Below are 27069 nucleotides of genomic sequence, written 5' to 3'. Positions count from 1 at the left end.
GTCTACCTTAGACTAAGGCGTCTACAGGAAGACAAATATTTTCTACCTATTTGTAGATACGTTCCTCTACTTATCTTTTTTTATACGTATAGAATTGTAAACCTTTCATCAGTTTGAGCAAACTGTTGTATGTGTTGTTATCGTTCATTCTCACTGGCTTATTGCTATGAACTGTGAAAAGACCTTTGAGAAGCGAGGATGGGGGTTTTGTTTCCCTTAGGCTCAGTTGACCTTATGGACCGTGGCTCTGTGAGATTACAAACGTTATGTAATCATGAGATTACAAATTGTACTTTCTCCAGATGAGGCCGGACTGTGAGGTAGGTGGGACTCACATGGGGAGAGCTGGTGCCGTCCCAGCAGGACTTGGTCAAATAGAGAAAATTCGGATCATTATGGTGAAGAAACCTGAGCCACAGGCAGGCTGACGGTTCCTTTATAAGTTGCAGCGTGACTCCAACCTGTGAACGAACTTTTCTCAGAGTAGATTCAGTCTCTGGCTGTCTCAGGGCTGGGAGCAGCCAAGACCCCCGGGGTCATAAGCGGTGCTGGGCCATGGCTTTATTCGCAGCTGATTGAGCAACAGTGTCTGGAACTGGGGTTGCACAATGCTGCCCATCTGGGATATCTGCTTCTCTGTGGCTTGTAACGGTGCCTCAAATTTAACTGGCTGATCTGGACAGGCGAGGAGAGGAGTCCAGACGTTGTAGACAGCGAGCAGAGGGAAGCTGGTTTGTTCTGCGGGGTTAGGAGTGATTGAAGGCTCCTGGCTGTATTTTGGCTGCTCTGTCGGGGACTTGGAACACATGCTGTGTGTCAACGCTGCCTTCTGGCTGCATGACGAGCCTTTCAGAAAAAAGTTAGCTTGCGCGTCCAGGGTTGTCTTTCAGTTTCTCTATCCTAAATATTGCCGTCCCTGAGCGTGGCTTTGCCACTTGGAGCTCCTACGCTCGGTGTGCTCCAACACGTGGACTAGGGGTTGATGTCGGAGCGAAGGGCAGGGGGCTGAGCCGTGTGCTGGTTCCCAGTAACTCTTGGGAGTCTCCGAAGTTCGCAGAGAGGTTTTAGGTCTATGAAGACAGAATGAGCTGTATGGGTGGGGAGGGAGCTGGCTGGTATGGGCTATGGGAGTGGAGCCCAGGGAGGGGAAGTGAGAAAAGCTAGGTCTGCAAAGAGCAGAGCTTGTTAAATCACAAGACCTGGGAGGAAACCAGGCTGCAAAGATGAGAAGGGCTTGTGGTGGTTGGAAGTGGAGTTGGAAGTTTTAAGACTGGATAAGAAAAAGTACAAGCCTGCAATGAAAATGTAATTTCTGGTTGTGCCACTACTATCTTCTCATCACAAAGAGCAGTTACAGAGATGACACCAGAGTAATGCTGCCAGCCCTTATGTTTTTAAGGCTTACAGTTGCATAATACAAGTCACTCCTGCTACTCAGCAGCAGTGTGAATATCTGTTGTGCTTGCACTGAATTCCATGAATCTTGTCCCTGCAACCCTATAGGGAACCGCCGAAATCATTGCAGAGCGGCATGAGCTGGCGGGAGGCAGATCCTGGCTGGCAGAGTCGATATTTCTCTCCTGGATAGAAAAATGAACGCACTGAGGTCCAAGAGGGCAGTGTGGGTATTTTGACAGTCAGGTGCTTCTGCTGAACAAAATGCAGATGGAGATTTAATATGCGAGCAGTCCAACACTTTATAAAACGGCTTCTGGGTCACACAACCCTGCCAATAGAGAAAGGACCAGACGGTTCCCAGACCGACTTATCAGATCCCGCTATGGTAAGTTTACAGATCTCTCTGCTCCGTTGGTTTTATTTTGGGCATGCATCTGTGGGGCTGAGGCTCCTCCAAGATGGTCTTTGAGGGCTGCGATGGAAAAGGAAGAAGGTTGGCCGGATGCTACCTAGCGTTGCCTTTGGGCAGCAAAAATAGGGTCTCGGTTACCTCTTAGTTCCAGAGCCTCGTGTCTGCTACTGTTTACCTGCAGAGTGTGCTTATGTATCCAGCAACCCCCTTTCCTATTGCTAGGGGATCAGACTGCCATATCTACCTCTTGCTTAATTGGCTGGAAGCCATTTAGGCAGCTGATAAAGCAGTATCTGTGTGTGACTAATTTGCAGGCAAATGATTTGTTACTTAAATTATTGTTTCACCTTGAGGCCATAGTTGTAGCTCTGGACTGCATATGATATTGAATTAGCCTTGACTGAATGTACAGTTCCTTCCCAAAATGCAGGTGAAAAGGCTGCTTATATCACTTGGATGTATACTGCGGGATGTCTCCTTACTGCGAGCGTTGCAATCGGCATACTGCAGCACGGCTGACTGCCAGCTCCTAATCTAACCATCCCTTTTGTATAGCTCGCTGCTAATGTTCTCCAGCAGATTTATCCTCCTGGAAGCTAAGCCTCCCCTCCTAATTATTTTTGCCAGAAATATCAGGATTTCATAGGATCCAGCTTTGAGCACAGAGAATTGGGCTGAAGGTCAATAGTTGCCTGCACACCTGCATGGGAACTCTTACCCTGTGGTGGACAAGTGCAGAGAAGATACAGAGCGGGGTTAGTGTCTTCAGGCAAATGCACTCTGGGATGAAGAGCAGATGCAAGAAGCTTGATATGTGCTGTAGCTGAAATTGAAAATGTGCTTAGAAAATGCCTGTAAAATTGGCTGTACTTGTTACTGGCTCTGTTCTTTGCCCAAGTCTGGCAGGATCTCAGCAGTTGAAGAAGTTCTACCCTTGCAATTGCTTTGAAAGTCCAAGAAGTTACTTCGCCATCCTGTCTCCATAGATCTCTCCCAAGATCATCCCAGTGTCAATTACCACCTTATGGATGTTATTACCAGATTCCTGCTGTGACTGGCAAATATTTAAAGGGTTCTGCTGCCATAACCAAATATTTACTTGGACAAAAGGTTTGTGTTGGCAAGCATACATGTCCTGTTTGATTTCTGTATGTGTCAAGATTATTTCTTCAAGTTCAGGGAAGGAGTTTAAAGACCATGATAAAGAATTCTCCTTTCTTGTAATTACTGAGTATCAGAGTGGCTGTCATTCTGCCAAGGGCTCCCAGAAGAATGATGCTGTCTTTAAAGAACAGGAATTTCATGAAAGAAATTTGTCCTCTTCGCAACTTCCCCACCCCTGGGGCAGAATGGTTCACTTTCCATTTTCCCTCTTCTGGCCAAAGATCTGTGAAAGTGAGAACTAAACTAGCTGCTGAGCGAGCAGTGACCTGTCCCGTTTGTTCTGGGGTGCTTTGAGCGGCGTTTGGAGGCAGCGTGGGAAAAGCTGCGCTAGCTCAGGGTGTCTCCGGGCCAGCTAGCTATGGTCTCTCAATGGAAATGCAGAGGAAGGTAGAGAAAGATGAGTTAGGGGTGAAATGAATATTCTGGTTTGCATCTCTTCAGTTAAGGCACCACATGATAGGTGGGACTACGAAGCAGGAGTAGATTCTGAAAGACACAGGAGCGTTCTTGAGATGCGATCCACCGTCAAGATATCCTAGCAAACAGTGTCCCCGAGGACGTTATCTTACAACAAATGCAATAAAAACAAATGACAAGAAGTCTAGGGGCTAAGTTCCACTGCTGTGAAAGCAGTAAGACTCTCTTCATGTTCCTATCTTTAGAGCAGGAGACTTTCACCTGGAGAAAGGGAGGCTGCAACCAGTCAAAGAATGCGTGCAAGACACATGAACTGCTGCTCAGGAGGATGCTTTTTCTTAAATTGGCTTTTAAAGATAGACGGACCAATAACAGCAAGGCTTGGTTCCAGTTTCTCCAGCTGCTGGAGGTATCCGTGAACTTTGCATTTCTCTGATAAACTTTAGAAATTGTAGTTGACTATTAACCAAGTCCTGTGCTGTTCAAAGTAGTCTCATACTGTAGGAGGTTAATACTAAACCAGCAACACGTGGTACGCCATGCAGAGGGAAAGGAGCTAAGGTGCTTTGGTGGAAAAACAGCGTGTTTTGCACGCTGCCAAAAACATGAATCTGAGAGGATGAACCTGTTCTCTGGGAACTGCAGAAGTGCCCTGAGCAAGTTGTTCCGTGCGAGGTAGGACAAGGAGCAGTGTTTCAGCCCGAGGGCAGATACGCGATTTGTGACCGCAGGTTAATGCGGTTCAGTTTTATCACCGGCCCGTGGCAAGCGCCCTCTCTGTTGCCAAGGCTGCTCCCACAGAATGCCCCATTTTCCCTGGAATGCAGCAGTCGCCAGGCAGCCTCTCCAGCTGCGTCGTGAAGGAGCAGCAGCTCTATTGCTATAGCCTCATATCGTCCATGTGCGTACAGCTGGGGGAAAACAGCTCATTTAGCAGCTTTTACGATAAGTCTGCTCCTTCTAGTTGGACAGATGAGCCTGTTTCCCCGGTAGCTAGGCAGCATCTCTGTTTTGAGTCAGGATCTGGCAAAAGAACGTCTGACTTAGTGGCGACAGACTTGAACAAGGATACGGAAGAGAAGACATGAGGGAGTTGCACAGAGTAAGGGAAAGATCAGATAACAACTAACTTTGGCTGATAAAGCTTGTCGTTGATTGGATGTTTCCTGAAAAGTCAGAAGAGGATTTTCTGTGTGGGGCGTTTCCATCCCCTGCCTTGTCTGTTTTGGGTATAAAAGCCTGTACTCGGCGTCTGTGACTCAAACTCCAAAATGAAGCTGAAAGGAAAGAAGCAGGAGAGCTCTGACAACAATGAAGGTTCAAAGGGGGTAAGTATGCCGGACTCTGTGCTTCCAATTGCGTGCCTTAAGCTCTGCAGATCTCTGGAGGTGAGCTGCTAGACCTCCTGAGGAATATAAGGAGTACCAGCAGCTCTTTGGACAAACGCTCCGTTAGTGAAATGACAAAGCCTTCATGTGGGACCTGAGTGGAGTGTTGGGGCGTAAAACCTTGCAGACGTTAAGGGTAATGATGGTGACAGAAAAATTACATATGTCTGAAGGAAACATGACTTTATTGCTATATCAGCAATGAAATATATTAGCAAGCTATTAAAACACCCCACCACCCAAACCCAGAACACTTCAGTGAACACAGCAGGGCCAGCCTGAGGTCTGAACAACAACTAAAACGTTGCAAAAAAAAAAAAAAAATCAAGTTGCTCGCAACCCTGAGGCTGCGTACCCGCAAACATGGTTGGTGTTTGATCCTACTCCAGATGGCAATTTCACCCTCCTGTGTAACTGCAGAGTGCTGCTTTTTACACCCCACGGCCAAGCCCTCGCTGAGCTACTTGGATAAGTTCTAATTGGCTTCAACGGCAATCAGATTAGATCCGTAAACAGCTTGATCGTGAGACGCGGGAGGCTGAACAAGCCAGCGTGCGAAAGCAGAACAAATGAACAGGAAAAGGATTTTGCTGCTTCATGTGAAATCTCTTCTTTTTAAAGCTTTCCTGTGCTAATATCCTGTGTTACCTCGCTAATTTGCATGTTGGAAAAAGAATAATTGCATACAACTTTTTTTTTCCCCCCCCCCCTGCGGGGTGGTATTTTAAGAATGATAACTTAAAAATTATTCATCATCCAAATGATCCATCAATACCAGGAGAGAGTAGAATGAATTACTGTAATGACTATGTGCAAATCAGGCAGAACAAAATGAGTTATAACGAAAACAACCCATCAGGTTTTCTTTATACAGTAACACGAACTGAAAAAACACAGAAGGCAAGGCTCAGGGTATTTCTTTATTTTCACTGAATGCCATTCATGCCTAAAAGCCAAACCTCCTTGCTTCTAAGGTGGCGTTCACGTGTTTTCTTTCCCTTCTGCAGAAAATGACGCTTTTGCTTGCCCTGGTAGCGCTGGTATCTGCGTTTGGGTCCTCTTTCCAGTATGGCTACAACGTGTCTGTGATCAATTCTCCAGCCCCGGTAGGTCGGACTGCGGAGCGGACCCTGACCGAGGAGTAGGTTTGCAAACAAAAGGAGGCAGGAGCGCGGCAGGAGATGGCGGGTGTTGGTGGGCAGGTGCTCACGCTTCTCTGTACTTTGAATCGCCGGGCAGCCCGCGAGAAGCGGTTCCCCAGGAGAGGAACAGGGGGCTGCGAAGGCGTATAACGTTTCTGTTCGGACTTTGCGCGGAGCGGAGGCGGGGCACGAGGAACGCCCTTCCCTCCGGCAGCCAGGGAAATCCTGCAGTAACGGCTAGTCCAGGCTTCTCCACCCCTCCCGTGCGCTCGCTTCCCAGCTCAGCCATTCTGGGTTTTTATCAAGACGTTTGTTTAAAGCTTTATGGCGTTTGTTGTTAACTAGCTTTTGCAGCATGATAATTTTACTTGCTGCGCTAAACTTGCCCTGTGTTTCATTCCAGTACATGCAAGACTTTTACAACCAAACCTACTTCAACAGGAACGGAGTGCCTATGGACAGCAGCTTCCAGACACTGCTCTGGTCTCTCACTGTGTCCATGTTCCCTCTGGGTGGCTTGTTTGGGTCCCTCATGGTGTGGCCTCTGGTCAACAATTGTGGCCGGTACGTGACAGTGATGTTTAAGATCCTTCACCAACAGTTTGCTGGGTTCAGCTAAGACTTGCCTCACCGGTCACTCCAGCTTGCCAAGCCCATCAGGAGCATGGCCGTGTCACACACCCCTTGATTGTAAAGCAGATGAGCCGGTGATCATCTACCGAACTCAAGCGATGCGTGCTGTCTCTCACACGTAGAAGAACTGATGTGGTTTCGGTGTGGTCAAGGCTGGGCTATATGCTGGGCACTGAGCCAGGAGAGAAGTGATGAAAGTCCTGGGCTGGGATCTGAGATCAGACCCAGCTTCTGCCACTCGGGTTTCCTGAGAAGTTTCTCTCGAGGCCTTCATTCCCTGCAGGAAAAATGGGACAATCACCGTTTTCTCTTTGATTAGTCTTTGGGACGGTGATTCATTGGAGTTTTGGACAGTGTAACACCGAGGGGATCAATCCACTATCGGGGCCTTAGAAAAAATAAACTGAATCTGTCTCCTTCTCTATTACTTTGCAGAAAGGGCACTTTGTTGATAAATAACCTCTTCTCCATTGCTGCTGCAATCCTTATGGGAACCTCAGAGCTAGCAAAAACCTTTGAAGTAATCATCCTTTCTCGTGTTATCATGGGAATATATGCTGGTAAGTGAGACGCTGGATGGTAAAGGGAGAGCAATAAATACATTCTTGGCTATGTAAAGGTTTCTCTGTTCTCACAATAGATGGTTTCACAGGTAGCACATTTTAGCTGTACATCTGCATAACAATGCTGTACTTGTTTGAATAATGGTTGTTGTCTGCATGTTGCAGAAGTACTAAAGATCTCTAGTAAACAATGGCGGTGAGACTGGGATTTAAGAGATACGGAGGAGACGTGTGTCTGTAGATGCAGCTGTCCTCTGCAATGAGCACCTGCCAGGCACTCGAGTTCCAACAGCCCGGAAATCTGCTGCTGATAATGTGTTTTCCCAGACATCTTAAAGCAGATAGCCTGGCTTTTTTGGTTGGTTGTTTTTGGTTTTTATCATAATCAGAAACAGAATAATCCTTCTAAGCCAAAGTCGTTGGAGACAATGCCAGATCCAATAATCCCGTCCTGGAACTGACTGATCTTCCTGCAGGAGAAAAGAAATGTTAAAAGGGAAAGCGAAGGGTTCAGACCCACTGGATTTAGTGCAAATATAGCGGGAAGCCAAGGAGAAGGATGTATGTGAGTTGCTGGTATAAGCGGCTCTATTAGTGCTACAGAAACCCAGCATGGCTGGGTACAGTACAGTACTGAGCGTCTGCAGAGCCAGGTCGATAAGGGTCCTAACAGCATTTAGGCTCAATTAATTGGCTTTGGGCTAGTGAGACTGGTAATGCTCCATGGTTTATTAGTGAGTTGGGATATCCTGTGAAGCAAAATGAGAAAACAAGAAACTGATGTAGGAAAACAACTCGATTTGTGACATGCAGCAATTGCAGCCCGTGACCTAAGGCAGGAAATACATCTAGTCCAATGGTTTTGGTTTGGCTTTTGCTTCTCCTAAGCCTGGCCGCTGCTCTTAGCATTGGTTCTCTGAATAAATACTAAAAGGGACCTGTTAAGCGTGATCCCTCTTTCCAGTTATTTATAACTGACAAAAGAATCTGCATTGGCTGTCCTGACTCGCCCTTCACTGCTTGATCTCACTGGAACTGTGGACGTTGCGTCTGGGGAGGGAAGGTGCTGAGCCGAGGCAGGACCCACGCGTCGCTCTTCCTCCCAAAAGGGCAGCTCTGGTGCTGGCAGCACTCTGGTGTGTGCAGGGCCCCTCTGAAAGGCTTGATCAGCATAAGGCTGAACTGTCAGAAAGCCTCTCGTACTTCAGTGCTGTAGTCCAGGAGTCACTGCTAGCATGTTTTAATCTGGGCAATTAAAAGGCTGGTTATAGTGTGAACTTAAAACACTACATGAGTTTAGTTTTATAATGTTTTCTAGTTGCTTTAATACTTGTTCTGTGCCTTTTGGCTTTCAGATAACAGCTTGATCATCTTTGTAACTCCAAGCTCCCAAAGGCTCGGAACTTTAGAAATGTAAGATAAGGGTCACATGTGGTCATTTGGCCCCAGGAGTTTGGGGTTTGCATGCCAGGATTTACAGCGTAAGCATGGGAGCTGGCAGCTCTCTGGAGTTACTGTGGGTAACCGTGCAATGTTCCTCAAAATAGCCTGTGTCCTATTAGAGTAGAAATATCTACGCCAGCATGCTAGCTGTAAGATCTCAAACCAGCAAAGCTCTCCACAAAGCATTACTGAGCAATTAAAGGAGTAGTCAGTTTTTAAAAGCCAGCAAGAAGTCACATTCTTCCATCCTCACATCAGCTTGTTTGGATGCTGGTTTCTTGTTTTAGAGGAAGTAGAAATTCCTCCCTTACACTTTGTTTCCAAACCTGAAGTAGCACACAATTTTTCTTTGCGTGTATCGTGTTAAAGTACTTGGCAGACCTTTCCGGGAGAAAGCTACTTTTAGGGAGATAAACACTGAGAGCCCCCAAATCATCTGCCAGCTCAGACAGGCTGCTGTTAGCCTTCTCGGACTCCTACAATGCTTTCCTGCTGAGCAGTTGATAAGCTAGACCCCCCAGAGCACCAGAAGGTTGGCAGGTTGCACTCCCAAGGCCCATCATGCACATGTGACTTGTTCCCTACTGTATTTTAATTGAAATGGATGAAACGATCCAGGCTCCTTGCATTAACTCCAGCACGGGAATGCCTCTGCAGCTTAGCCACAGAGATGATTTCTGTCTTTTTAAGATATGTGAGTGTAATATTGACAGCCTTGGTGAAGGGACAAGATTACTTATGAACAGAGACGTAGTGGGACAAACTTCTTTCTCTAGCGGCTGACAGAAAAAGCTAGATTCCTGGGCATCAGATGCAGTGATGGATTTTGTACCTCTCCACTTACTGAGTGAACCAATGCCATGTGGTTTTTTTGGCCCCATGTTCCACTGAAGAGCGAGGAAAACATACACAGCTTATTCACTGGCCAGAAGATGACGTTAAATCTTCAGCTGGAGCAGAAGGGTCTGGGTGTGAGGTTTCCATATGTCCTGTGGCCCAGCAGGGATCGCTTTGGTCTCACATGGGAAAATAACATCCTACTGAAGATGGTGAGTGTGTTGATGTCAGCTGCATGTCTAACATTGTTCTCGAACTACTAGGTCTGGCCTCCAATGTGGTTCCCATGTTCCTTGGAGAAATCTCCCCTAAAAATCTGAGAGGTGCTATTGGGGTAGTACCCCAGCTCTTCATCACCGTTGGGATCCTTGTAGCTCAGATCCTTGGTCTCAACAGCATCCTCGGGAATGCCGAAGGTAAAGCCCTGGCTTGGGACTTTTCCGTGGGTTCCACTGGGGAAAGATTTCTCACAGTCGTCATCTTGTCTTACTTGTTGCAGGCTGGGCTGTGCTGCTGGGGCTCACTGGGATCCCATCAGCGATTCAGCTCCTTATATTGCCCTTTTTCCCTGAGAGTCCCAGATATCTGCTGATACAAAAGGGCAATGAAGAACAAGCACGACAAGGTACAGCATCATCCTTTAATGAAAGGGGAGGTGGAATGGGATGGATCTGCCTGTGGGACATGAGTGACAGCAACCAACAGTGATGCGAGTGTGAAATTCTTCGTTGATATGTTGCTGGTGGATGGAATTCCTGCAACATTGCTCCTTTCTCTGTGTATGTGAATCCCTGACTTCCCACCATGGAAGCACTGCTGCCTATAGCTTACATACTGTTCTGTCTTGATTTGAAGCAGGAGACCTTACTGTAGACCTGGTCTCTGGGGTCCATAACTCACCTTCCTCTCCCAACTAGCTTTGCAGAGGCTGAGAGGTTGGGATGACGTGGATGATGAGATAGAAGAAATGCGCCGAGAAGACCGGTCAGAAAAGGAAGAAGGACAGTTTACTGTACTCAGCCTGTGCACCTTCAGAGGCTTGCGATGGCAGCTCATCTCTATCATTGTCATGATGATGGGCCAGCAGCTCTCTGGGATTAATGGGGTGAGTGGGAAGGCATGCGGGAAAGGCCAGCGGGGTGACTAATAAAGGGATGGGACTTTAGGGTGGATGATGTGGGCAGCGCTGACACAGGAGTACCCCTTCATCAGGGACACTGCTTCTGCCTCAAGTTGTGGTGGGTTGACCCTGGCCAGTACCAAATCCAGTACACACATGTACTAGATACAGAGTCGAGCTGTCCTGTTAAGGATAATTTTTCGAGTCAGGTGCTTGCACCTGGATCCAAACACCAATGTCTCCAGAAATGAAAGAATTCAGTTCTCAGGCTTCCGTGCACCAGTTCCAGGGTGTAAAAGCAGCTAAAACGCGATTCCTGTGTTCAGCCTTTGGCCACGTATAAACACAGCTGTGGTTTTGCTGCAGGTCTTCTACTACGCAGACAGAATCTTCCAGTCGGCAGGTGTGGACAGCAACAACGTTCAATATGTCACCGTGTCGATAGGTGCCGTCAACGTTGTCATGACTTTGCTTGCTGTAAGTTTCTATTCGGGCTCTTTGAGTTCTAGGGTGTCCAGTCCCCCTCGTCTGTCACCGTTTAAATTCGGTTATGTTATTTACACGTACTGTGACCCGCTTTGCACAACAGGTGCCCTGCAGCGGCCCTTGGTTGAAGGCAGCTACATTAAAGTGATTAATCACACCAATTTCTCACATGCCTCAGCAGTTCTTTATCTCTGCTCTCCAGGCTGATATACCCTCCCTTGGCTGTCCAGTGGTACCGTGCAGGGCTTCCACACGCTTCTCGCTGGGACTGGATGCTGCAGAATGGCCTGCCTATTCCCTGTGTCATTGGCACATCCAGCTTTTTGCAGTTCCTGGGTGATTTCATGCCCAGAATCCATCAGTAGATGATGGAAATTTCACAGAATTTCTTAAGACAAAGACTACCTTAATACATTTTGCCAGAATAAGTGCTGTTCCCCAGGTGTCTGGTCTCTCACCCTCTTCTGTCTCTTTCAGGTTTTCATTGTGGAAGCCCTGGGGAGGAGAATCCTTCTCCTTGCTGGCTTTGGATTGTGCTGCGTCTCCTGTGCAGTGTTAACTTTGGCCCTCAATCTCCAGGTGTGTAGCTGAATGGCTCAGGTGATCCTACCCACGCGTTTCTGGACCTTCCAGGGAACGGGCCACTCGTATATTTTGAAGTTGTTTCTACACCAAGGCCAGGGGGGCGGGGAGGAGACAGTATGAAAGGTGTCTGTACTTGTATATCTACCTCAAGTAAACCCAGGAAAAGCTACGATCCTGCTTATCTGAATACTGCTTCCATTATGTCACGTTCATAATACCCGTTGCATCCATTTGTTGGAAGGAAGGACCATACCCAGGCTGTGATTTCTGTGGATAAGTACGGACGTGTCTGGCAATGGAGGGTGACGCTGGCTTTACAATGCCTACAGATCTTACCACAAATAGGGCCTTGAATGTGTTGGTGATGTTCATATAGGAACCACATCTAACCTGTGATTCAATTCTTCGCAGACCACTGTCTCATGGATGTCTTACCTCAGCATAGTGTGTGTCATTGTTTACATCATCGGACACGCTATTGGAGCCAGTAAGTATGCACAGTTCAGGCCAGTCTCCTCCACAAGGAGGTAAAGCCAAGCGTTGTGCTGAATTTCAAATCAAAAGCTTTGTGGAGCTAATCCAAGGAGATCCAACTTCTTCTCCGTGTGGCCATGCACCTGGTGGATTGTCAGCTAGGTGTATGTTCCAGTGATTTCCTGGCTATGGCCGTGAGGCAGGGGAGCAGCTGGCTTTCAAGAGGAAAAGCAAAGGCACAATCGTGCTTGTGCCTGAAATTCCCTCGTAAGATCCGGAGCAAAACTACGTTGAGACAGCGAGCCCTACCAACTGGGCAGAGGTGTTGCATGCTCGCAACAGGCAACAAATCAAATTAGAAGCAACTCAAATTATACGCGTGGCCCTGCAGATCATTTTGCAGAAAGGAGATGTGGATATTGGAAAGGCTTTGTCCTGACTCAGCTTCTTAGCGTGGTAGAGTTGTCTGTTTAGCTTGGAAAGCCCTGCCAGAGCCTTGCTGGATGCAGCAGTGTGGTTTTGAAGCTCCCGTAGAGGTTTTACTGGCAGGTGGAATTACATGCAACCTTTCCTCTTCCGTTTATGCCATCGGGCAGATTCAAGCGCCAGGGGCAGGGAGATTGCTGGAGGGCAAACACCAGGCAGCCGGACCTGTGGCCTGACCCTGTTAATGAGAACATGGTCTGTTTCTGCTTAACCGTGCCACGGGATGGCAGTGCAGGGCACGGACCTGAGGGCTTGTTCCATGAGTCATTTTTCCAACACCTGCATGTGTCTCTCTTTTTACAAAGCAATCATTTGCTGAGTTGCTGCTCATAGGGTGCTCTCTGGAGAGACAGTTCACGTTTATCAACCTTTTTTTTTGCAATTTGTGCACAAGACGGGTTCATGGCTGAGGTGCAGCCTTAGGAGAGAAGAGGTTGATTGCTCTGTGTGAGCTTAGGAAAGTCATTTAGCTGCCCTGTTTTTTTTTTTTTAATTTAATCCCTTATTTGATTTATTAGGTGTTTCTAAACACTAGTAGTTTAGAAACCATTGCCTGCCACTGAAATGAACAGTGTAATCTAGGAATTCAGAGTGGGGGAAATTGCCTTTGAGATTTCCAAATATGCAACTACCTTCCAGGTCCAATTCCCTTTGTGATGATCACCGAGATGTTCCTGCAGTCATCCCGGCCTGCAGCGTTCATGGTGGGTGGGTCTGTGCACTGGCTGTGCAACTTCACCGTGGGGCTTGTGTTCCTCTACATGGAGGTAAGATGTGATCACGCGACAGGGCAAGACTTCAGCTTAAGCATAGTATCTTCACCCCTGTGTTCTTACAGAGAGCCTTTTTAAACCTGAGAGCCATAAATGCCCAAGTTGGCACGCAGGATTATACATTAAAGGCAAGAAACTGATGTTAATCAGCATTTTTTTATCACATCTGTCTGTTGCACATGCTTTAAAAGCAAGCAGTTATTTTTCCAGGTGAATGAATGATCCTGAGTTCAGGAGCATGGAAGAGATTGCAAATTCCCTGTCTTCCATTTTAGCCAGTTTTAGCTTTTGATCTCTAGGTCACCAGTTCAAACTGCTCCCCAGCAGAAGTGACCCATAAATCACTACAGTTGCTGATTTTTAGCCTGTGCCAACGGAGCTGGTGAGCTTAGTTTGATTTATGTAACAGACCCTCACCCTCCTTTCCCAGTAAATCCGTGGTGGTTTCCCATAAATCCATGGTGGTGGTATGAGAAGACAGAATCTAGAACCACCCCTAACTTCTAGTGGTTCAACTTAAAATATGTGCACATCACTTTGGCTGCTTTTTTTTTATAGCTGTTGCAGGGTTTAGCATGTCTAAATCATGTAGTGTACACAACTGGAGTATTCCTCTGATCCCCGCTCTGTCTTCTTTCATTGCTCTAGGCTGGACTGGGGCCCTACTGCTTCCTCATCTTCTGTGCCATCTGCCTCGCCACTATAATTTACATCTTCTTTATTGTTCCTGAGACTAAGAACAAAACCTTCATGGAAATCAACAGGATCATGGCCAAAAGGAACAAGGTGGAGATTCAGGAAGACAAAGAAGAGCTGAAGGATTTCCAAACTGTCCCAGGTGGGCAGGCAGAGAAGAAAGAAACCTCCAACAGTGAGCTGTGACCCAGCCCCATGTTTGGCCTGGCCCAGATATTTTTCAGAATCCATTCAACGGGAGAACAAATACACCAATTCATCGTTTGATACCGACCTTCATTCAGAGTTTCTGCAAACTTCCCGCAGCAGGAGTTTCCAAATATGCCATTGTGTCTTGAGAGTGTTCTCAATGCGAGTAATTAGCTGGACCATTCTGCTTCATGGTGTAGCTGCCTCCAAGGCAAACTACCGGTTCATGGTATCTGTCACAGGGAAAGGGCAGTGTCCTCAGCCAGCTCAGTTCCTGTGATCAAGTAACCTATGTCATAAGGTGAAAAATGTCCCTGATGTCCTGACTGACAGATCTCAGGTGACACAAGCCAGCACTTGGGCTGGGTTTTGGTCAGTCATATGGAAGGAGCGCACTATGTTCCTCTGGAGAACTGTCATTCCTGTATTTGAGGGTCCAGCATTAGTGATGCCAAGCCTGTGGTGCTCTGGGGTGGAGAGTGTGTCAGTTGTTCTGAGGTACTTTGTTAGATGGGCTTATAATGGCATTTATCCTGCCAACTCTTGTCCTTCCATTGTGTGCTTCAAAGGACCGCGTATCACTATACCCTCACCCCCACCCTGCTCACCCAGCTCTCTCCTTCAAATCAAGCCCAGTCCTCAACCTTTGGTCCTTCCGAAGCCTTATTCATTAGGTTAGGAGTCATCCATCTGGCTGATGCTTGTTCACAGCCAGTTTATACCCATTTGTTCCAGTGCCACTCTAGTCTTTGAGCTGTTTAGCTCATTTCACTCCCTAGTGTTTACACTTCACTTGCCAAAGACCAACAGTCCCTCTCTTAATCCTTTAATAACCCCCATATCCCTACTCCGTACACATGAGTCAGTTGGAGCTCGTTCCTCCCCCAGAGATACCTGGTATTGAACTTGGTAAGAACCTCCCTGTTGCGTTGCAGGAGTCAAATTCAGGGTGATTCCTGTGCGGGGAGCTACAGGTTGGAACCTGTGTTTGCAAACATGTCCAAACTGGTCTTTAGCTTCTCACATTGAGTTGCTTAAATTTGGTTTTTGAAATTACTCAGCTCTCAGGTATTTGAAAAAGTCTCCAAATGGTTTAGAGCTTGGTCCTTCTACTTGTTTCTGGTTGTGTCCCCGAAGGGCACCGTTCCACCTGATGGCTAAATTGGTTTGGAAAAGCTCTGAAGGAGTAGTGCTGACTCCCAGAAGAAAGTAAAGTGCACATGGATAAAAATGGAGGATTTCTTAAAGCATTTATTAGTTTAAGGGGTTTGGGGGCTAATTACGGCATAATTTAACATGAGGAAATGTAATTTAACATGAGGAAATGTAATTTAACACGAGGAAATTCAATTTAATTGTTATACAGGGCTGCTGCCCTCTGTTTTGAAAAAAGCAGCATTGTTGAACAGCTTGGTACAGATTTTGTTGTTGATGGAGATTGCCCTTCACGTGATTTGCTTTAACCTTAGAGGATGAGTTTTATACCTGCCCTCAAACTTGTGATGTATACATGTTGAAAAAGAAGCTGTTTCCATGCTCAGTCTCTACATCCATTTGCAGAAAAGGAGGCATGCCACCGATGAAAGCACAATGATTGCATGGGACCACGCTCCGTCCTGCAAGGGCTTTACGTAGCCTTGCCTACGCGATACCGTCTGCAGGGGAAGGGGCGGTGATTTGATGGTGAGAAATGGGAGGAAAGGACGCGTGCAGGGAAGATGGTGGGGAACTGAGACTGGGTGAAGGATGTGACGGAAATTTTACTTGAGAAAGGGGCTCCTTTGACCAAAGAGAGAGGCTCTTTAGCATGTAGGAAGATCTATGTATGGGGACCTAAATCAAACTCCAGGGAGGAATGTGACAGTGCGAGGTGTTGGACTGCCCCAAGTTCTGCTCTGGTCTTTGCCTCTCTCCCACTGATGGAGGCTTTGCTCTCTTGGAAAAATGACCTGGAACTGTTGCAGGTGCATAGTGAGCCTATGCAAAGCAGAATGAGAAATAAGCAAATAATCCAAGTTTTTTTCAATTTCCTCAGCAAGCAGTTTGGATTCTTCTGCTGCTTAAAAAAAAAAAAAAAAAGCAAAGCTGTGGTTACTGACAGCTGGTGTCAGACTCCAGAACCACCCCCCCCAGGAGGGTCATGGAGGTTTCTCCCCATGCTATGATGTCTCCCTTCAGTTGCCCTGGTTTGCACAGTGCAAGTGCCCGAACATCTGCAGGTCTGAGAACTTGGCTCCACAGGTTCACATGAGTCATCCACCCTGAAAAACTGTTGGAGAAGGTCCCAAGAAGCGTGTCTCTCTCTTTCCCAAGGACAAGTGTCCCTCCAGCCTGGCTCACGTACCCCTTCTGGATACTCTTTGCTTCACCAGCTGCTCCATTGAGCCATAAATTTGCCATTCCAGACTGGGAGGCCCATGCCATGCAGTAGTGCAGCCAATCTTGTGCCTTGTGGTACAGGGGGAAGCTGATGAAATGGCCTCCTATCCACAATCCCACATCTGTGCCCACGGTCATCACTAGCTCATTATCCCTCTCCTGTGTAGAGTAGGAAAGAACAGTCTGACTGCCAGCATGCTGGGATTTTGTCCAGAAACATAAGGTGAAGGCTTGCAGAGACATATCATGGAGGGGATGAACATTCACAATGCTCTCAATGTTTTCTACAGGGAAGTAGAAAGCTGGAAAAGTGCTGGATCTAATACCTGAAATAACCAAAAAGCCAGCTGTTAGACTTCCTGCTGTGCTTATAAATTAGCCCAAATCCTGACAAATACACCCAGAGGAACTGGCAGGGCTGTGGCAGTCTGAGCTGTCTCGAGCCACAGTTGCTGGCATGTGTCCTACCAACAGGGAAGGGGCTCAAAATGATGAAAAGCTTAGCTCCTTCACCCGACTGTTTGGGAAAAAAAATAAATCACTTTTTCTCCCCTCTTCTGCTTTTCCCATCTTGTGTAAGAAACAATGATTATTTATCCTAGGGGAACTGTGAGCTTAAATCCCTCACTGTTTGTAAAAATGTGCTTACATGTTGCAGGAGAAAGCTGCAGCTGCTGTGAGAGTAGCTAGATGAGGGCTAACTTTAATGATGCTGTAATTTGAAGAATTTCCATCGGCAGGTCTAGATATGGGACCACATTCTACCTGCACATAGCAGTACCCAACCTGTTCATGAGTTAGGCCATCAAGGACAGCAGGGCATGGGTTCTTCATCCTTGGAAGGTCAGCTGGACGCAAGAATAGATGTGTGTTTCTTACCTGTGTGGCTCACTCCATTCAGCAACTCTCTCTTCATGTCTTGGAGCTGCATCTGGATTTGTTCCAGTCTGAGGTTGAATTCTTCTGTATGGCATTGTTCTAGAGCAATCAGACAGCTGAATTTACAGAAGGCCAGGACCTGAACATGGTAGATTTTCCCCTTTCTAGATCTTGGGAGATCTGTGTGACACCACTGCAGTCAAAACAAGGGGCTGGCATGACACCTACAACCACCACTGCACCATTAGAAGCAAGATGTGTTGGCAGGGGCCAAAGAGGCACAGGGGCCATCTCCACCTGCTGTGCAGGGACACTGCTACTCCTGGGAAGGGTGATCTCCACCGTGCCTAGCTTAAGTGACTTGCAACTTAACTCCTTCCACGTAGGTTTCTGGGGAAAGCTTGAGTCCTGCCTGCTGACTCCCTTTACCTTGGGTGCGTTTGGCTCTGAAGGAGGACTCCACCACCCGCCCGTTGAGGGGCTGAGCGTGCCGGTAGTCATTGCGCAGCGTCCTGTTTTGCCAGTCCAGCAAGGTGTTCTCCAGCAGGCTGATCTGTGAGCGACGCAGGCTTATTATGGAGGGCAACAGCAACAACAGTTTTGTCGCGAAGCGCAGCGCAGATCCTGCAGCTCAGGATTGAACCTAGCAGTTTGTTATAGAGGAACCCACAGGGTCTCTTGCTGAGTATCAGCAAGGGAAAGGAACAGAATCTGAGGGCTCTTATCAGCTAATTCAAGATAAAGATATTTTGCCTGAAGGAAGATTTTAACACCTGCCTGATGGTATGCATGGATGGAGATTTTTGCTGCTATTCTGTACTGTTTTCTCACAAGTGCTTACTAGCCTTCCCCCTGCCAAAAAGAGTATTTCTTTTTCAAATGAGAACACACCGTGATCCTCCACTATTGTAGTCTCCACTTCATCTTCTTGTTCTCCTAAGAGAAAATGTTTCTGATGCTTATTTTTCATTAAGGAAGATGAACCACTCTCCAAGACTCAACAGTAAGCTTATTTTACTGGTGTTACTTTTTTTCCCTGCTAAAGCCTTTGTCCTGACAAGGCAGACAGAGAAGAGAAGGGGATCCTGCCATGTGACAGTGTTAAACTGCTGGGACGAGTGGGGTTAGTGCCCAGTGCCCCTGCGCACTCAGCACGGTCCTCTGTAATGCCTCTGCTGGAGCCTGGACGAACCCCCTCTTGTCACGTAGCCAAAAATCACGGCAGGCCACTCCTGAAATGATCCCATCTAGCTGCACAATGTAAGTGTACACAAGGAAAAAAAGTGAAATACTCTTCTAAAAAATGTGCCAATAATTCTGTAATTATTTTAATGTTATGAATGGCTCTTACGTTTTGAGATTTTTTAGGGGGGAAGAGTGAGTTTGGACTCTCTTGCAGTAGTTTTTGCCTTGCTGATCCTGACTGGTCTCTTCCTTTTTACAGTGTTTCAGTATGGTTGAGTTTATCTGAGCAGAGAGCTTTGTTATCGCTCACCAGACCTCAGGGAAACTCCTGCCATACAAAAACTGACCCTTGCCGTGCTGTAGCATCACCGTGCCGTTACAGTCACCTGTAATTCCAGTTGCTTGGGAGTCTATCCCAAAAGCCCTGAGAAATGCCCCATTAGCTCCTCTGTCAGGCTGCTCCAAAATCACTGGAGGACGGAAAAGGAAACTTGTGTGGAAAGGGGAAGCGTGGAGGAAAGAGAATCTGCTTTATCTGGTAAACAGCTATCGCTTACCTGTGTGTGTGACAGGATGATCGGAGAATGAAAGATGGTCCAGATCACGCTCTCGGAGCAAGGTGGGGTTGTTAGTGAGCCCTGGTACCGGTAGAAGTGTGAGAGGTTTTCTGGCAGCATGGCTTGGACATCCAGAGAAATGAGCTTTGTTGATTGACCTCAAAAGGAAACAGAGGGGCAATATTAACAAGTAATGGGGAACTAAGAGAAAGGTGAGGGTGGTGTTAGGGCTGGGGTTGGCAAATCACTTTGCCCAGAGCACTGGTATAGTAGACCTTTGGCAGAACTGGGTAACGATGGAGGGAAGTGAATGGTCCTTTCGGTGGATCTATGGTTTGTCATTCAGAGATACCTGGGGTCACGGAGGTGGTGGGCAACTGCACCTCAGTGCTCTGCCCGTAGCTGTTAGTCCTCCCGGGAAGCAGAGTGCATTAGTGCAGCAAAGCCCGTGCTAGCTGGGTGTACAAACTGCAGGATCGTAGGAAGCTGTTGTTTGACGGTGCTGCAGTGCGTTGCGTAGACCTGCCAGGAGTATATTTACTGCTGCCTCGAGCATCTTCCACGCCACCCTGTGTGTGGGCTGCTGTGTGGGCAGGGATGGTGGGAAGTTGGGCGGGGATGGTGGGAAGTTGTGCATGGCTGAGGATGCTTCCCCATGTTAACTGCAAGCAAAGCAGCAGCAAAATGTCTGTCCCCAGACCCAGACCATACATACAGGTTTTGAGAATATCAAGGATGGAGAAAGGCATTCCCAGGTCTTACCTGCAAACCTGATTTTTGCCAGTTTGGAAATGAATTCACTGTAGTAGGTATTCTCGAAGTGCCCATCCTAAACACAGCATAGAAACTTGAACAAAAGGTTAGTGACCTGCCTGTCCTTCTGTACTACTGATCAGCTTGGGGGACTAATTGATGCATTGGGAGACAAAGAGAACAAATGCGATTGCAGATCTCTTGATAGGCTGGACAACCCTAGGGTATCTACATATAGATCTCAGCTAGACTAATGAACTATAAGGATCTTTTTTCACCACTTCTAAATCCACACAAAATCAAGCTTTCCCATTTGCAAAGCAGAGCAAGGCCTCGAGGTACAGCAGGGAAACCCCAGCTGCCGCACCTGATAATCCATCCGTACTTCTTACGGGGCAAATTTTTCTGGGTCTCCCAAGTTGTATTGGCTGGTATCGTGTGAAGCCCAGATGGCGTAAGGGAAGAATAGTCCTGCTACGGCACAGCTTCCTCAAACTGGTGGCAGATAGCATCTCTTTAGACATGCAAACCTAGTACAGGCTGCTTGCGTCGGACTGTGCTTGTAGCACAAACAGGGATCACAGACTGGCCTTGCTCAGCAGCCTGGGCATCAAACCTACCGCGTACAGGAAGGCGAGCACAGCCAAACCATTTGGTTTGTCTTTGGCTTCTTCGAAGCTTGAGTAGTCAGCTGAGTTGTAATGGACAATGTGCAGCTGTCAGAAGAGAGACAGGGTCATTTAGCAAGAAGTGATCGGTGGCTTCTTCGGTGCTTTCCAGGACCCAATACAGGCTGAAGGGAGAGTCACCATCCCAATTTCTGCTGCTTCTGCCTCGCAGCACAGCCACACAGACCTTTAGTTTAATAAGTTTGTGACGAATGTGGAGGAACAGCTCCATCTTTGAAGGCTATTAGTGCTATTGCAACAGCTTTCCTTAGACTCTTCTGTGCCAGCACCATCAGGCTCAGCCCTGGCGTTGCACCAGCTACCTGCACCGATGGGAGCCCTGTTTCTCCCACTTGCCCCTGCATTGCTTCCTGCAGGCTTTGTGGGCTGCAGCTTCCCCTTTCCCAATGCCAGACTGGCAACACAGTCTCCCTCCAGCCCGCTCCACAAGTACCTCTGCGAAGTATCTCATCCCGTCTATGGTGTGCTCAGAGCCGCTGGTCTCCAGGTCCAGGCCACCCCAGTGCAGATGCATCTGTACAGCTGTGTAGAAGCCTGGGAGCCCTCTGGAGATGTGCATGGTGGGTGGCAAATCAATCTGAACTGAAAAAACAGGGTGGGAGATAGCAATGGGTGCAGTCATGCCCATTCTTGTAGTTCAACTTAAAGTGCCCAATGCTTTCTGCCAGTAACACCCTCTCTGAAATAAGGTGGCAGAGTCATGTTCAGGGAACTAACTCCAGAATGCAAGGAAAACCACTGAAGCTTAAAGCTAGGCGTGCTTAAAATCTTTCCTGACCTCAGGCTCGTTCACCGCAAAGACCACCCCAGGCACAAAGAGCACTGGGCACTAGCTGTGTCTGCAGATTTTTTTTTTTTTTCCCATCTGAGCAGCTCTGGGTTTTTCCTTGGGCACTAATAAAAGTGCTTTAATGCTCCTCTCTCGCACAGTACATCACGTCTTGCAGGGCTCTGCACCAATTTGTTAACTGCTTTATTTCTAAGGAAGAAAAGGGGGATAGAAATCACCAAAGTGACTGGCCTCATCTAACCTGTGGTCATAATTTCCAGTATTCTGGACTCTGCATCTTGTAGGAGCAGGCAGACCGGGCCAGAGTGCTGTGAGTTTGAAAAGGCTGTGTTAATGCTTGAAGGATTTGTAGAGACACATCTCTTGGCTTCTCCTTGCCAAGGAGTATCCACAAAAAGACTATGAAACGTTTGTCTTCCTGCTAATGTACTGCCACAAATCGTGTATTATGTTAATAAATATGCCAAACCTAGGAGTGAAAATGGAGAATTGCCTCATCCTAATGAAAGCCCGTATTATCAAACCCAGCAACTATCCTTGCAAAATGTAGCACAGTATATATGAGTCATAGTTTGGGTTTGTGAGAAGTTTCTTTTGTTTGTAAACTGTTTACAAGACCAGATGAAAACACGTCTCCTTGTAATATCCCAAAGAGTCTGGAGTGGGAAAAACCCCATCTACCTTTTTACGTAAGATCCCTGCTGGCTGCCTTCCATAATTCAGGTTATTTAACTCAAGTACCTCACTACGGTTTCTAATCTGCAAAACATCGCCAGCGAATTGTGCTCTGAGTTTATGGGAAGCTTAAGTCTTCTCTAAGATATTTTATGCACATACTTTGCTGAAAGCATGAAGGTAGGTAACAGCCCAGTTTGCTTCTACTTTTCATCTGTGCAAAGTGTGTGTGGAAAGTATGACTGCTCTGAGCTGCAAGTGCCTTACTCCTACTTTGCTCTAGTTTTGCCAGGCAGTGGGAAATCAGCTGGGATTACGCAGAGCGAATCCGAGTGCAATTGCGCCTTTCTCCAGCCTTTCTGCCCTGCAGTTTGGGCTCTTGTCGTTGCTGCCGTGCAGGTTACGGCACACGCAGCCGGCCTGGTTTCCCGTCTCTGGCCTCGGAGGTGGTTGAGTTAACGAAGGCCACGCTGGAGCACCCAGTTCTACGAAAAAGCTGCTACTGGAGGAAGTTGCACACACCCTGCGTGGATGATATTTTAATCTTCCAGAGCTGTGCATGTCCTCGCTACCTACTAAAGGACCAATCCTGGGTTAAAAAAAAAAAAAAAAAAAAAAAGTCCAGAATAGAAAAGGCTTTATTAACCTACAGTTACCTGTGTGTGTTTGCACAGATGTGGTAGGTGCAAATTCCTTGTGCAGACGCTCTGCGCTACTGCAAATAGGCTTTATCAGGTGGGATTTAGCTTGGTAATTACACAACTAGAGAGAAAGTCTAGCTGATTTCTTAGGTGAGACACTTGGTCTTCAGCTCCGGAGAGCCTGTCAGGAGAGTCCTGCTGTGATGAATCCACCTCCTGTCCCTTTCAGATCTGCAGAATGTTTTCTGATGTGGCCCAGTGGAATATTTTCCTCGAGAGATATTGTTACCCTGTCCCATCGCACTGAAGCCAGTAGGAAAACCTAGCGTGACTTCAGAGGGGCTGTGAATAAGGACGGTCGCTTTGCCTTTGTGCTTTGCATCAGAAAATCCTTGTTTTGATGTTAACTAAAGAATAGGAGAATACACACGTGCAGTCAGAGATCCGAAAGCTAAGCCTGCAGGAATTAATTTGTAGGCAGTCAGGGTAGCAATGCTGACATGAGAGCTTCTAACTGAATGTTGAGCTTGTGGGGGTGACAAGCAGGAGTACTTACTATGATTTTTTTTTAGAATTACAATCACAGCAGTCTTTCTCTGCATGTCTCTCAGCACTTCATTTCCTTGCTTTCGCTCCATAGCTCTCTGTTACAGAGAGGAAGAAAGGACTGTCGCGCAGGATTACAGAGCTACCAGCTTTATGTTCCAAACACCTTCTCAAAAATACTCATTCCTTCCCCACTGCAGCTATTAGAAAATTCTCTCGTTGCTCATCTGTAGTCCGAAAGCATTATCCCAACACTACCAGCTGATTAATTATTTAGACAATGAATTACAGACTGCAGCAGGGGAATCCAGGACCTCCTAAATTATAAGCCTTGCCCTGAGACTGCGTGGTCAAAAGCCTGGGCTTTTAACCCATGCTGTGCTTCAGCTTCCCGTCCTGAGACCTGAAATACCAATCCTCCAAGGGAGGAGTTCTCCTCCGCGTTGTACTTTGCGTGACCGACATCGAACCGAACTTCAGATGCAAACCTGCTACTGAGCTACGATTCTCCATTCCTATCCAGTCCCTGTTATATCCTATATCCTATTCCAGTCCCTGTTATTGCACAGGGACCAAAGATGCATTTTCTGAATGCAGAGAGGACTCGGTATCCCCAAATACCACTCACTAAAATAGTCCTGCAGTCTTGTAGTACACTGAAAGAAAGGGTCCATCTATAATGCTCTTGCTGCCTTTTATCCCTTTTTAATGTCTAACGGAGAAAATACCTTGCAGAAATGCAACTGCCTTTTATTTCTCTGCTTTATATATGTGTTTCTGGAGAGCTTTCCTGTGTGATTGGGGAAAACAGCAAAACCAGGAGAGCAGAATGAAGTGAGATGGCAAAGCAAAGTAAGGCGAGTCCAGAAAAAAAGGGAATGAGATGAGAAGGATCCCCCCAGTCTTACCAGAGTGACCGTTGTTGGTCATTGTGAAATCCCCCCGCAAAGGCCCATCGTAACCACTCAGCTCCAGCTGCAGCAGCTGGGGGTTGTACCTCACTTTTTTCCTCTGGATGTCAATTGGAGATTGGTGCTTGCCAGCACAGTCTGCAAAGTGCTTCCCCCAGTGCTCTTCATCCAGCTCTCCTTCTGTGGAGAGGAGAAGCAAACCAGGTTATTAGGACACGGCGAGAACTGCTGTTAGCTCGGGAGTTGGAAAACTCTCCTCATTTGCCAGCAGGGCATGCCAATCTAGTTATTATCACACCAGGAGCTGCAGCAATAAAAGGTTTCTCTGCCTTCCCTAGAGTGAAAATATACATTATTCTGTCTGCAGGACAACTGTGCTGCAAAATAAGAAACCTGCATTGCAGTAATAGCTTATTGATCACTGGAGACTGGAAAAGAAGCAGTGTTTATATAGAAATGGGGATTTAAATGGGTCTCCACGGCCAAAGGTGTGGAATCAGGTTCTCAACCAGTGTGGGAGTGCACAGGGCCAGGGCAGGAGGTGGGAAGGCTCTGTGTAGGATCAGGAACCGGCAGCAAATTTGCTATCTTTAACCTAGGGAGAGAGCTAACAAAAGAAGAATAGGGGTGAAATGGTTTAAATAAATGAAACCTTTTGTATGTTTTCTGGGATAGAAGTGGTCTGGGGTGGCTTTGATGTCCTGAATGTGTTTTTTATTAACAAAACCCACCCCTCCCCTGAGCGCGGTGCTATGCCTCTTCCCGGTGCCCCCTTTTTACACACAACAAATAACGACTGCTTTTGTGAGACAGATCCTGGTGCGGAATAGGACCTGGGCGTCCCAATTTCAGGATTGGGTTGATTGCTCTGAGCCCTTGATGCCCCCTCAGCCCCAGACCTAATAGCCCCTAAAGGTCCTGCTAAGCGTTAACGCCGGCTCATGTTCTGCTCCCTCTCGTGGGCTCAGACACCAACGCTTGATGTGGGACTAAGAACTAAAGGCCCTAGCTTCACCTGCACGTGCTCATCATCTCTGCAAGGATTTAATATTAAAAATCTCCCGTGGTCACATGTGGAGGAAGGAAATGTGTAGGAGAGCTGGTGTGCTGGATGCTATCTTTCTTCCAAAGGCTCTAAGCCTCTTCGCCCTAATTTGAATCGTTCCTGCAGAGGTCTGGGTGCTGCTGGAGCTGTTAACAAATACTTGAGCCCTTCAAGGCTATTTGCCTTCTCCGTAGTGCTATATTTAGGACTTCAAGGATAAGTAGAAATGTTTATTCTATCGCTGTTATGGCTGCAGCTGACAATCAGTATGGAAACATTTACTTCTTCACCCCAGAACTGCAATATAAGGATCAATGTCAGAGTCAGGTCTGTCTGAGACAAACAGAGCCCCAGCTAAGGAATAATCATCATGCGATTCTTGAACTGAAATCCTGCAGAGATCGTTAGGAAGAAGAGGTGATTTTGGTGGTGTTTTTTTTTTTAAATAGTTCAAAGCTACTTTATCATCTTCCAAATTTTCAAATTATTGTAATTACAGCCACACCTGGGGATTTGTTACTATTTGCCAATTCTTTTCTTTTTATTTCGTTTAAGCAATGGCAGTTTGCAGGTATTTGTTTCCTGACATTGATTAAATATGGGGGGGCTTAAGAGACGCAGACAGCCTGGCCAAAAGAAAATCCTGAGAGAACTTCTGCAAACAGCTTAGTGTCCTAATTGCAATATTGCATCTATTCAACAATATCCTTTGCTTTAGCTTGATTGTCAGCCCAGTGAAGATCATAAAAGGACTACCGTTCACTTCAATGAGCTCTGCAAACAGCCCTATGAAACAAATGAAAATCAGATAAAATTTCACAAAATATATAAATATATAAATAAGCACTTCTTAGCGATCTGCACTGCATGGGATATGACAATACAATAATGAGCAGGCGGTATTTAAAATTTTTCCTCCCAGGATCATCCAAAGGGCAGCTTTTATTCTAACACGTTGTAAAGATTTTCCCCATTGTTTGAACCTCATCGGTCTGCCAACTCCGACAACGTGTCCTAACCACACAAAGGAGTAAAGAGGGGTGGCATTGAAGAGAATCGCTTTCAAGACACACAGCCATCAATAAAATGGAATGAATTAGCTGCTCCGCGGAGATCTTTCAGCAATGGAGAGAGAGTCAAGCTGAGTGTTGCTTCCGCAGCGCAAAAAGGATGGGAGCGTCTTTAGCAAGGTGGCAGTCAGCAATCCCAGCACGGCCTCATCTTGCCTTACCTTTGTACGTCCAGTGCACTTGGTGCGAGCAGCTCAGATGCAGGAGGTGGAGCACGACTGCTGTGATCCACATGTCTCTCGCCGTATCTGCAGTCAGAACCAAGGTGGGTTCTGACTGTTTACGTCTGTAAAACTCAGGAAGCACAAACACCAATTTACTCCAGGTGTGGTCTTTCCAGCACCCATCCCACCATTCGCACCCATCCAAAACAATAACGGCAAACAGCACCACAGAGATATTTTATTTGGACAATCAGCTTTAAAGGCTAAAGACGCTTTATTGATCCTCTGAACCAAGCCGTCCATGCAAATGGAACAGGTTTCCTTCGATGGCCTCGGCCTCGCTGTCTGACCCCAGCTGCTACACGCTCTCTGCCCACTTTTCCTGTTGAGCAGGTGGAAAAGCTTCACCGCAAGGATGTGGAAACCTGTGCTTTGTAAGCAAAGACACCCAACACAGATCTCAGCCGCTGTCCTGAGGTGGCCAACCGTTTCCTTGTTACAGGAAGGAGCCCAGGCAAAAGGCATTTAAGGGACTGGTTTTCAAAAGTGCTGAGGATTCACAATCTTATTAGAAGTCAA

The 27069-nt window shown here is 47.0% G+C and overlaps 2 protein-coding genes across 3 annotated transcripts; one reads left to right on the top strand and one right to left on the bottom strand.

Annotated features, from left to right (window-relative positions):
- The first annotated feature begins 37 nt into the window (after positions 1-37).
- Positions 38-15730, top strand: LOC104636569 (solute carrier family 2, facilitated glucose transporter member 5). Of its 2 annotated transcripts, none has more exons than XM_075773559.1 (12): positions 38-1783; positions 5787-5885; positions 6325-6485; positions 6990-7114; positions 9661-9813; positions 9897-10022; positions 10315-10502; positions 10884-10994; positions 11481-11582; positions 12000-12075; positions 13188-13315; positions 13970-15730. In XM_075773559.1, the coding sequence occupies exons 1-12, from the start codon at positions 1679-1681 to the stop codon at positions 14201-14203; spliced, it is 1608 nt and encodes a 535-aa protein (XP_075629674.1). In that variant the 5' UTR covers positions 38-1678; the 3' UTR covers positions 14204-15730. The 2 variants fall into 2 exon arrangements, with proteins under 2 accessions (XP_075629674.1, XP_010302065.2); XM_010303763.2 differs by lacking the exon at positions 38-1783 and adding an exon at positions 2795-4719.
- Positions 15731-16274: 544 nt separating this feature from the next.
- Positions 16275-24245, bottom strand: CA6 (carbonic anhydrase 6). The gene is made up of 8 exons (XM_010303764.2): positions 24209-24245; positions 21082-21230; positions 20580-20675; positions 19969-20035; positions 19207-19364; positions 17894-18017; positions 17491-17563; positions 16275-16940 (listed from the first exon to the last, which is right to left on the bottom strand). Exons 1-8 carry the CDS (start codon positions 24228-24230, stop codon positions 16298-16300), a joined length of 1332 nt encoding a protein of 443 aa, XP_010302066.2. The 5' UTR covers positions 24231-24245; the 3' UTR covers positions 16275-16297.
- Between the last annotated feature and the right edge of the window lie 2824 nt (positions 24246-27069).

The sequence above is a fragment of the Balearica regulorum genome, chromosome 21, assembly GCF_011004875.1.
Source record: "Balearica regulorum gibbericeps isolate bBalReg1 chromosome 21, bBalReg1.pri, whole genome shotgun sequence".
NCBI classification, from domain to species: Eukaryota; Metazoa; Chordata; class Aves; order Gruiformes; family Gruidae; genus Balearica; species Balearica regulorum.
Note: the sequence above shows the minus strand (reverse complement) of the source record. Positions and strands in the feature narration are given on the sequence as shown.